The sequence below is a fragment of the Miscanthus floridulus genome, chromosome 2 (assembly GCF_019320115.1).
Source record: "Miscanthus floridulus cultivar M001 chromosome 2, ASM1932011v1, whole genome shotgun sequence".
NCBI lineage: Eukaryota > Viridiplantae > Streptophyta > Magnoliopsida > Poales > Poaceae > Miscanthus > Miscanthus floridulus.
In genome coordinates, this window is record NC_089581.1 from 139518560 (window position 1) to 139530137 (window position 11578).

Genomic DNA, 11578 nt, shown 5'->3' on the forward strand with positions numbered 1-11578 from the left:
CGACGGCGTGACCACCTCGGCCTCCCACATCCATAGCACTCCTAAAACTAGACTCTAGTGGACTCCAGGGATGTCAGCCATGGCCCACGGCGGCTCGGCCATGGCGCACGGTGGTGCTCCGGCGAACCCCGACGGTTGGTGGCCATACAAGGTGCACGTAAGCTCTTGGTAAACAAGGCGGACCTTCCTACGCTACGGCTAACGGCTACGATGAAGCGGTCAGGCGGGACCACATGAGATCACCGGCGGCGACCACGGTGGCCATGCCGCGGTGGTGCATGGTTCGGCAATGTCGCTCACCTATAGCTTGGCTGGCTCCGTGAGGGCGCTGGCGAGGTCCGTGAGGCGATGGCGGAGCTACAGGTTGGATGGTGGTGGCTGTGACGCCGCGGCGAGCTCGAGCGAGCTTGGCAGAGCTGATGGCGTCGATGGTGCGCTACGGTTGTGAATGGGGAAGGCAATGGAGGGGTGAATGAGGGCAGAACGTGTGCGAAGGGCAGCAGGGCGCGCTCCTCTTCAAGCCAGCCAGCGCGCTGCGTGGTCAGGGCGAGCCGAGCGCGTGGCGGACACGCGGTGGCCACCATCTGACCTCAGTCGGCCATGAATGGTCTAAAGCCGAAACACTGTAGCTCGATTCAGAGAACAAGGAACTGACTGACAGCGCCAAATGGTGATGCTCTATCTCCAAATCCGTTGATCGTTAGCGAAAGAATTTAAAACGAAAGTTGTACACCTACATGCCAGCTACAAAACTCATTTAGAGATCACTATCTAATTCGTAAAGGACAGAGAGTAAAATCATGCCAAAGTCATGTTCAAGAAACTAAAAAATAGAGTTTATACTTAGAAAATTTCTAAGTGTTGAACCCAACCTAATTTCTGACTTGTGGGACCATTTTGAGCATGTTGTGCACATTTTCATGACTTGGTCACAAAATAACTTTTGTCCCTTATATAATTTGCTACAACTTTGTTTTAGGTTGCTCAGACATGCAAATATTCTAAGTGGTACTTTTTGAACAGTCAAACCAAAGAGTCCTAGGGTCAAAACAAGTCAACCCATGACTTGGAAACTTAATTAGGCAAAATGATCAACATGAACATTGTTCCTAATGACTTTCTAAGCATAGCTAAGATGTTTAACAATATATTTAGCCATACCACACATTGGTCATACAATAATCAAGCACTGAATGTACTGAAATGATGAAAAACAATTGAAATGATACTTTTGTTTCATAGTCATGTTTCACATGTTTCAAGTGATATATGCTCATGAATGGATGAATGATGCTCATGTTTATGGAATGTAAGTGCAATTAGGCAAGCCTAACACCAGGGGTGTTACAGGTCATATTGACCGGACGCTAGACCTCAGCGTCCGGTCGTGCGATGTGCGCCACGTGTCATCGTCTTCAAACGCTGTTCGTCAGATTTCAACGGCTACGAAGCTGACCAGACGCTCCGGCAAAACTGACCAGACGCAGAAGCCTCAATGTCCGGTTGTTTCCAATAAGCTCCCCGAGGCGTATTTCTTCGACCGGACGCGTCCGGTCCACCTTGATCGGACATAGACCAGTGTCCGGTGCAATACCCTCGGTACTGTGCAGACCCGTCAGTTTGACCGGACGCACGCTGCTAGGGTCCGGTGCTTCCAGACCCAGCGTCCGGTCAGTTGACCGATGCCAGCGTCTTCGCGATCAACTCGTTTTCACTTCTAACTTCTTCACCCTTGCTCCAATGTGCCAACCACAAGAATTTGTATCCAGCGCAATAGAAAATAGGTATTCCATTTTCCCGAAAGCGCCGAATCTCGCCCATCTCAACCCTGCAAACACCACCTCCTTTGTAGATGTGCCAACACCACCAAATGTATCACCTTGTGCACAAGTGTTAGCATATTTTCATAAATATTTTCAAGGGTGTTAGCACTCCACTAGATCTTAAATGCATATGCAATGAGTTAGAGCATCTAGTGGCACTTTGATAACCGTATTCCGATATGAGTTTCACTCTTAATAGTACGGCTATCTATCCTAAATATGATCACACTCACTAAATGTCTTGATCACTAAAACAAAAATGGCTCCTATATTTTATACCTTTGCCTTGAGCCTTTTATTTTTCTCTTTCTTCTTTTCCAAGTTTAAGCATTTGACCATCACCATGCCATCATTATTGTCATGATCTTCGCCATTGCTTCATCACTTAGAGTAGTGCTACCTATCTCATAATCATCTTGATAAACTAGGTTAGCACTTAGGGTTTCATCAATTAACCAAAACCAAACTAGAGCTTTCAGTCTTGTTGTTGGAGAAGACTAAAAATAGATATTAAACTCTTTGCATGTAACGTTACTCAAAGAACGAATGTGTCTTATATTTTGAGTTGTGGTTGTTGAAGACCGTCTTATAGGTGTATATTGTGAAAGGGTCCATACGGAAGCGAGCGAAGCATGTCCTGTGCCACGAGATTACAGTTCCTCCTAGCGTTTACCAAGTGCCTGTTTAGTTCCTAAAATTTTGCAAAATTTTTCAAGATTTCTCGTCACATCGAATTTTTAGACGCATGCATGAAGCATTAAATATAAATAAAAAATAAAACTAATTACACAGTTTAGACAAAATTCACGAGATGAATTTTTAAGCCTAATTAGACTATGATTGGACAATAATTGCCAAATAACAACGAAAGTGCTACAGTACCATTTCCCAAAAAAATCGCCAACTAAACGAGGCCTGCCCGGAATCGGCGCGCCGAATACTGTAGATTACTTTAGCACGCTGTAGCATTTTGTTTGTATTTGGTAATAATTATCCAATCGTTGACTAATTAGGTTCAAAATGTTCGTCTCGTAAAGTACAATCAAACTGTGCAATTAGTTTTTTATTTCGTCAATATTTAGTACCCAATGTATGTACTCCAAATTTGATGTAATAAAGAATCTTCTTTTTTTATAGTGCCAAAGTTTGAATTTCGACGAGAACTAAACATGCCCAACAAACTTATGGCAACCCACTCCCGAGTCCCGACACAATGACGCAGCACCACGTGACAGGACCTCCCCATCCGTCCGTCCGTTCTTCCCACAGACGGCCGATCCAGCCTCGTATCGCGCGGCATGCGGAGCGGAACATTTAGCGCTGGGCCCCACCCAAACCACGGGTGGGCTCAGCTCCATTACTGGGCCCACATGTCGGCGGGGTGCGCGGCACACTCCCCGCCCGGCCGGTCCCGGCCACTAGCGGAAGCATCTCGCTGAAAGCAAGGGCCAAGGGGGCGCGCGCCCCCGGGCTCGGGACACGAGGGGGCATCGATCGATGCCTTGCTTACCCGCCGGGCCCGCCGGGACGGCCTGCCGCTGCCGTGTGGGCCCAAGAGCGGGGACAAGGACTGCGGCACTGAGGGTGGGGTGTGGGCCCAGGGCGGAGTCAAGCGGGTGTAATCGCGGTCTCTGGCGGCCCCCGTGTCTTCCTTTTCATCATTCCGCTCCCCACACGCTCTGTTCGTGGCGGCCTCCGCTCCTCCCCCCTCTCCCCCGTCTGGTGGTGGTTGCGCGGCGCCGCTCCTCCCTCGTGGTGGCGGTGGAGGACTAAGGTCGGGATAGACGGTTTCTTCATCCGTTGGGTAAGTAATCCGTGCTTCCGGGTTTGTGGATTTCCTTGTTCCGTGCCCACTCGGATCCAAACATTTCTTTCTCCATTCATTCAGTCTGTTGTGGGGTTCGTGTGCCACGTGGTGCCCCCACGAATCCAACCCGACCCGTCCTTCCGTCCGCGGTTGGTTTAGGGTTTTCTTGGTGCTGTTCTTCAGCGTGGGAGATCGATCGAACGATCTCGGTAGGCGCCCCTCGCGCGGTAATAACTTGTTGGTGCTCAATTGAGGAGGGGGACTGTATGGTGACGGCCTGACGGGTGCAGTTTCTTTAAAAAAAAATCTTGGATTTCATCCATTTTGAGTTTTCCACTCTGTTACCTGTTTTCAGGAACACATCGAGCCAAAATCAGGAGAAACCTATTCACGTATGGAATAAATCATCTTTGCCTCTCCCCTCTCCTTTCGCTGCCTTCCTATTAAAGAAAATAATAGTGGGAAGAAAGGCATGAGATTTGTTTGGAAAGTCGGTTGGAGAAAAGCTTTAGTAGTTTCTGTTGCCTGAGGCAAAGTTTAACAATTTCGATCGTTCCAGTTCACATCTTGGTCCTCATAAGACATGTGAAGAGTTTACTTACTTGACTCGTTACGAACAACTGCACGAAAATACGCATAGTTGTATTATGTTTCTTGGAATAATCTGTTCACTGCAAAGAGAATTGTTATAGCTGCTTATCTGGAAAGTTTTTTTTAAAAAAATATATATATTCTTGGCTACTCAATTGAGTCTTCTCGGTTTTAGATTTTATATGGCTCAGATCATAGATTCTTATCGACGTAGTTGTATTGGGTGTTCTAATTGGATCATGTAAGTTGTTTTCAAATTTTATATGACTATATCTGTCTAGTGGAGCTTTGTGCTCAGATCTTGGAAATTTTGTCTGTTTTGCAGTTGGGAGGCGATACATTTAGAAGAAATGTCAGTTGGCAGGCAATCACACTGGTGTTACCAATGCCGACAGAGGGTGAGGCCTCGTGGCCGGGAGATGGTGTGTCCCTACTGTGATTCTGGGTTTGTGGCTGAAATGGATGATGTAGATTCTCTCATGAGCCACTTCGTAGGGATGGATCCTGATTTGCATCGTGACCCAAGGTTTGGGATCATGGAGGCGATCTCCGCCGTGATGCGGCATGGTATGGCAGGGATGAACAGGGAGGTTGATGTCAGAGGAAGGCCAAACATCTTTTCGGACCTGGAGATGGAGTTTGATTCAGGGCCATGGCTGCTCTTCCGTGGTCAGCTCCCTGGTCATCTCACGGAGGACAATGGTTTCGATGTTTTCATCAATGGACGACGCGGTGTTGGCATGAGGAGGGCCAACATTGCAGACTACTTTGTTGGGCCTGGATTGGATGATCTTATCGAGCAATTGACTCAGAACAATCGTCGAGGACCACCACCTGCTGCGCAGTCCTCGATCGATGCTATGCCCACAGTTAAGATCACTCAGAGGCATCTCAGTGGGGATTCGCACTGCCCTGTCTGCAAGGAGAAGTTTGAGTTGGGATCGGAAGCAAGAGAGATGCCATGCAAGCATTTATACCACTCCGATTGCATAGTTCCTTGGTTAGAGCAGCATAATTCCTGTCCCGTTTGCCGTTACGAGCTCCCAACACAGGGTTCTATTACAGGAGCTAGCTGCTCACGCACAAGGTCAACCAACCAAAGCCAGAGCTCAAGTAGTTCAAGCAGCAGCGGGAGAACCAATGGGCGTCAAAGGAGAAGGAACCCGTTCTCGTTCCTGTGGCCTTTCCGCTCATCAAGTTCTCGCTAGATTAGTCTCTGGTAACCCTGCTCAGGTTTGAAATACTGTTTTAGTCAATACGCTGGTCTAATGGGCCTTAATGTGTGGGATCTTTAGTACTCAATCTGTACTGTATGGTTTGTTAATGATCGCCACATAATGTTTCTTGTTGCAAGTATATTATTTTACCACGGTATCATCATTTGCTACTCGATTTTGTTTACTTGTGAGCTTGCAAACAATTATAAGCCTAATGGCTGTTCAACTTCTTTTTAGAAGAGGCTACAGTTATGATTGCCCATGTTCGGCTGATTGTTTACAATTATTCATAAAGTCCACAGTTACCAGAAAAGATAAAGATGACGACTATGATCTGATAATAGTGAAGCCAGAAACCTGACCGTTCGTTTACCATCTGCTCTAGCACCTCTTGGTTAGATGTTTGTGCTTTCATTTACGAAAGATTTGTCCCTGTGAGAAAAATAAATATATGGACATAATTGACTGGAAAAATACTCACATTGGAGTCAATGCTATTTGGTTGGTTTATCTGCCGGCTACTGTTTACCTAGCTTCCCTTAGCCAGTTGTTGCTTTGTTTTCACCTAATGGTACCTTGTGCATGCCAACCTACTCAGGGTTATATTAATAATTAAGCCAATGGCAGGCATTTGTATGGATCTTGTATTGAAATTGGGCGTTGTGTTGATTTCTGTATTAAGCTACTTGCAGTTAACTGATTTTTTTTTTTGTGTTAAACTTGCGTTGATTATGACCCTTCTGATGACTTACCCAATGGTGGATGTGCTTCTCTGATGGATGTCTCGTTTGTAAACTGGTAGCTGATCCATGATGCATACAGAGTTCGGCTGAAATGGATTATTTATGGTTCATGCTAAAAAACACTGTTTATGCTGGAACGTTGTGAGAGAAAAACACTGCTCCGGCTGGAGAAAAAAAAAAACAGAAACAAGCCTCAGCCAGCATTCGAAAACCACTGCTGAACTTGACGCGGTGTAACCCTTCAATGAGATCACTCGAACTCAATTTCTTTGTTTTTTACTCTACTATACCTGCCAGTGCGTGAGTTCTACGCTAATCACTTTGGATGGTTATCATCATCAGATACGAAAAAGGTGATGACAATGACAAGCTGTTTTTGTCAGGTATAACAACTGTTGCAGTCGGTGCTTCTTTCTCTGTCACTATATATTATATATTCTTATTCTGATCCCGATGGTAGCATAGCAGACGGTAGACTAGACTAGAAATACCGGCCGTCGTCTTCGTGTCCACGGTTTCGCTAGAGTTTATCTCCAAGTGGACTTTCGCCGGCATGTGCTGATGTGGTGGCGCGAAGCAACCCTGAATTTCCAGCCATGGGGCAGGGCAGGGCAGTTGATGGAGGACGCACGAGTGAGAATGATTGGATGGCGTGTACCTGTCCTGATTCGTCGCGGCTCGTTGGTGCCTTGCCGGGTCCTTATCCTCGAATTCCTGCGAAACTTCCGCCGTTTTGCTGTCATCGTCCCAGGGGGGGACTGCTTGTGGTGACCACGAGAGGAGAGCACGTTGCTGTCCGGCCAATTTTTCCCACTGGGGCTGGGGTTGTGATTGCGCAGCCTGCTGGACGCGCAGGCGTTCCTGGGCTCGGAACGGAACCCATGGCCCATGGGATTGGGAATGGGCCACCAGTCATACAGGCGCGGCGCGGCGCGGCGCGGATGCACAGTAACCATCTGTGGCGTACACGGCATAGCTGTAGACCACGGGTGTCGAACGATCGCGAGCAATAGCAAAACGCCACGCAGGTGAAAAAAACACACACACACATTTAGGTCCTGTTTGGTTGAGCTGTGGCTTTGAGAAAAAGCTGCTGTGGACTGTGAGCTGTGGAAAAGCTGCTGTGGACCGTGAGCTGTAGAAAAGCTGAAAGCTGTTTGGTTAAACAAGTATAAAATATACCTTTTATCTTTATCTCTCTTAAAACAACTATGGAAGAGCTTTTTATTCCACCAATTTCGAAAAGCAAAAAGCCAAAAGCCAAAAGCAGGGTCAACCCAGCTTTCAAAAATGAACTACGGAAAAGCAGCTACTTCTGAAAAAGCACCCTCCAAAAGCAGCCCCTTTGGTTGGGCTTTTGGCTTTTGGGGCCAAAAGCCAAAGCCAAAAGCTCAACCAAACAGGGCCTTAGCTTACCAGCTCCTGCTCCTGTTATACTCTTGTTCTTGAGTACTACTTTAACGTAATGTTTTTTTCTCGCAACAAATCAGCATAAGCAAAATTTCAGCGAAACAAACAGGGCATATCCACCCTTCGACAAAGGAGGCAACGGCACACGGCACACGGCACACGGCAGGTACTAGTACAATAACAGCATAAGCTATAAAAACATATTCCATGATAAATATAACGATATTTATTTTAGATCATACTACTTAATTTGTATAAATTTGGATGAAACTCAAAATAGTTACCCGTAACTACGTAGAATTGTTAATTTTATTCTTTCCAGGGCTAAGAGAGTAACGTATAAATGATTGAAACTACTACCATACTATAAGTTTATTTGTTTGTTAAGTGTTAGATTCAAGTCAAGATGTCCTCGCTCTTCTTCTGCGCCTTGGGGTCAGACGGGAAGCTTTCAAATCTGAACCCAACAAGGGCCAAGCATCGAAAACATGTTTTTATCAAGCCAAATGACTACAACTCCGAATGCTGCCGAAACTGAAGTGTGCAGTGCTTTTCTGGGCTCTTTCTTAGGAATTGCTTGCAAAATACACCAAAATGCATATCCTTCGTGATACTGATAGCCAGGTCAGGACACACACCGTTCCCGCTGGAAACCGGAGTACTGCCCGCTCAAACTGTAGTGGTTGGTGTATTGATTTTTTTTTTTGAAATGCAGTGTGTGCGAGTTGTCTATTTTAAGAATAGATTGGATCTATCCGGCTGCACTTTAGAATATTTTTAGTATTTTTTTATAAATAAGAAAAGGTGCACGATCTCGATGAATTACTTCTGAATAACTTTAGAAATCATACGGAAGAACCATAGCATTTCGCGATTCATTGATAAATTTACTTTGATTCTCTATAGACCAATAATGTGAGACCATTAACACAGTTAAAGCTAAACTGCTTGAAGTCCGGATAAAAAGGGATTCTCTATAGACCAATAATGTGAGACCATTAACACAGTTAAAGCTAAACTGCTTGAAGTCCGGATAAAAAGGGATACTCTTTCTACAACTATATTAGTATTAGTCTCGAAATGCTTTAAATGAGAAATAGATCTTTGCGCCTCTGTCTGATGGTATATCTCATTATAGAAGATGGAAATGGCGATTTTTTTTTTTTTTTTTTTTTTTTATAAACTCCCCTGGCGGGGGACGACCGCGATTCTACCGTCCCTCACACCATCCTCCAGAGCACCAAAGTCTCATAAGACTTTGGCTTCACCAAACCCATTGAATCTGTATTTGCTCGTCAGTGTTTCAAGGACATCGACTCGTGTATGTTCCGAGGTTTTCCATCGGTAGACGGTAGCACAAAACGGGATTTTTGCTTAATTTCCCTAGCCGAACAGAGCAACTGCAAATCGCACAAAACCCGAACACGAGCCGCCCTGCTAGGGCTACAAAAGAGCAGCAGAACTTAATGGAATAAATAAAAAAAAATGGCTGACGAGAGATTCCGACACTGGAATAAAAAGCACTACTGGAATAAAAAGCAATAGAAAAATGCAACAGAGGAGCTGACAGTGATCATATCACAGCAGAGGTAAAGAAAAATGCAACAAAACTGTGGCATTGCAGAAATACCAGAGCCATAGAAAACTGTGACATTACTGAAATACCAGAGCCATAGAAAACTGTGACATTACTGAAACAGCCTGGGCTATAAACTATTGCCATATAGCAAGCCAGCAAAGATGACACCGTGTTTGAATGACCTTGACAGAAGAAGTAATCATGATAACATCATCATCTAAGAACATGGTCCACAGATAACACTCCAGTGGCATTCCATAGCACTCGAAAGGAAAATTGGTTCGACAGAAACAACACTCTAATTTGTCAGATCCATAATGGCAGTGACAATGTCCCCATTAGAAGCCTTGAGGGCCTTGATAGCCTTGGGCCTCGAAACAGATGCCTGGGTCATCACCAGCTCAATGTCCTTGGCCTCAACACCAGTATCATCGACCTCCTCCTCGTTGTCTTCCTGGCCTGGGCCAGATGTCTCTGGGCTCGAGATCATCTGGCTCAAGTCAGGAGCCTTAAACTGTTCTGCGGCCTGGGTCTGCAGCTGGGAGCTGAGGTCCTCGATCTTGGCCTCGCCGAATATGACATAGGTGTCCGAATTCGGGCTCTTGAACACATCTGGCTTGGAGATGACAAACAGTATCTGGAAAGAAAATATATATCTGGTTAGCCGGACAACACAAAAGATATACCAGTTTGCGAGATCTGAGTGAATGGTGGTGAATTACATTCTTGCTTTTCTTCACAGTGACACGGCTGACACCAGTGATGGACTTCATACCAAGCTTCAGCATGGCCTTGCGGCTCTTCTTCTCACTCCTGCTTTGCTTTGACTTGCCACTGGCATCCCCTTCGTGTCCTGAAGATGAAAATGTGACCAATACTTGTCAGACACAGGTGTTGAAATTGTTCCACACACCAGAGATAAAACAGACAGCAAATTCAAAAGGTACAGGGAAACAGGAAAACTATCTACAAGCTAAGCATAACCTCAAACTTAACAAAATCCACTCTGGACCTTCATACATTGATACAAAAGTCAATAACAGGCTAAAAATACACAGAAATATGATACATCAGATATGGGGAAATCCTGCTCACGATAAACTTCACTTTACACTCCAAATCACATTAACATATCAATTTACAGTGCCAGAAACAAAACTATACATGCCCTTTGCTCTATTATGTACAGCAGTTCACGATTAAGGATCCAGAACCACTAGAAGTGCCAAATCATTTCACAGAAATGAGACAGACAGGTGAAGGGTGACAACAAATTATAAACATTACAAGCTTAAGATATCAAGACATTTCTTTCGTCACTATTCCACATATTATCAACCTGAATAGCACTAAAGAGACATTCTCAGATCATTGTGACTCACCATCGAGTTCATCATCATCCTTGTCATCATCGTCGTCGTCCTCATCGTCATCCTCCTCATCCTCCACCACAACCTCCTCTGCCTGTCCATGGCATTCAACAGATAAGTATGCCGGTGTCACACATGTCAGAATATTGATGGACAACAGTACCACGAAAACATATTGCAAGACGGCAACCGAGATTAAAAGGATCGCGCCGTCCCGCGTAAAAAAAAACAATAACAATCCGCAAAAGACCAAAACTATCAGAACCAACCATTTCCTCACCGTCCATAATAATAAAATAATAAATAATATAAAAAGATGGAGCTTTACATGATCCAGCAAGAACCACCTACGAAATTAATCTACTCCAGGTTCGTGGATCTGCAGCTAGCAATAAAACATCAAATCTCTTTTGGATCACAGTATCCATAGCCTATGCGACACCGATTCCCCTTCTGATTCGGACCGGTCGGGAGGAGTGTGTGCGAAATCTCACCTCGGTCTTCTGCTCCTCGAGCTTCTGCTGCTCGATCTGGGTGGCGAGCTCCTCCGCAGTCTGCGCCGTCATCTTGGTGTCTCGGTGTTGTGGAAGGGGATGCGAGGGCAGAGCGGCGGCTTGGCAAAAACCCTAGAGCAGACTCGCACAAAGGGAAAGGGCGGGGGGCACTTTGCTCTGCCGCATTATTTATTCAAGGTTGGATCACAATAAACACCTCCATTTGTTGGAATTTGCATATCCCTCTAAAAGGGTCGTACAAATATAGCGTCTGATGGAGGGTGGTTGGTGACGCCGTGACGAGGAGGCGGGGAGCGCTGGTGTAGACCCCACCCAAGGCTACACCCTAGTCATCATATGCCTCAGCCAGTCAGCAAAAGAGGGTTGCAATAGGACATAGTTAGAGCATCTTTAAGAGTTTTTTTTTTATTTTTTTTCCTAAAAACACCATGTTTTATAACTCCTAAAATGATATCGGAAGGGAAAAAGAAGTCTATCTCCAGTAGCACCCAATATTTTAACTAAAAAATCAAAATTTGGTCCC

The 11578-nt window shown here is 45.3% G+C and overlaps 2 protein-coding genes across 3 annotated transcripts; one reads left to right on the forward strand and one right to left on the reverse strand.

The window, feature by feature from the left end:
* The first annotated feature begins 3461 nt into the window (after positions 1–3461).
* Positions 3462–5608, forward strand: LOC136531131 (probable E3 ubiquitin-protein ligase RHC1A). Of its 2 annotated transcripts, XM_066523851.1 has the most exons (3): positions 3462–3627; positions 3986–4022; positions 4547–5608. In XM_066523851.1, exon 3 carries the CDS (start codon positions 4572–4574, stop codon positions 5427–5429), a length of 858 nt encoding a protein of 285 aa, XP_066379948.1. In that variant the 5' UTR covers positions 3462–3627; positions 3986–4022; positions 4547–4571; the 3' UTR covers positions 5430–5608. The 2 variants fall into 2 exon arrangements, with proteins under 2 accessions (XP_066379948.1, XP_066379942.1); XM_066523845.1 differs by lacking the exon at positions 3986–4022.
* Positions 5609–9229: 3621 nt separating this feature from the next.
* On the reverse strand, positions 9230–11202 carry LOC136531149 (nascent polypeptide-associated complex subunit alpha-like protein 1). Its single transcript, XM_066523857.1, has 4 exons — positions 11035–11202; positions 10553–10634; positions 9893–10023; positions 9230–9807 (listed from the first exon to the last, which is right to left on the reverse strand). The coding sequence occupies exons 1-4, from the start codon at positions 11104–11106 to the stop codon at positions 9469–9471; spliced, it is 624 nt and encodes a 207-aa protein (XP_066379954.1). The 5' UTR covers positions 11107–11202; the 3' UTR covers positions 9230–9468.
* Positions 11203–11578: the final 376 nt, after the last annotated feature.

What these genes read in the sequence shown, in the direction of transcription:
- LOC136531149 (XM_066523857.1), bottom strand. Translation starts at nt 11,106, where the DNA reads ATGACGGCGCAGACTGCGGAGGAGCTCGCCACCCAGATCGAGCAGCAG. An exon ending in TCGAGGAGCAGAAGACCGAG is followed by an intron (nt 10,635 to 11,034) that starts GTGAGATTTCGC and finishes TGCCATGGACAG; the next exon opens with GCAGAGGAGGTTGTGGTGGA. An exon ending in CTGTGAAGAAAAGCAAGAAT is followed by an intron (nt 9,808 to 9,892) that starts GTAATTCACCAC and finishes TTTTCTTTCCAG; the next exon opens with ATACTGTTTGTCATCTCCAA.
- LOC136531131 (XM_066523851.1), top strand. Translation starts at nt 4,572, where the DNA reads ATGTCAGTTGGCAGGCAATCACACTGGTGTTACCAATGCCGACAGAGG.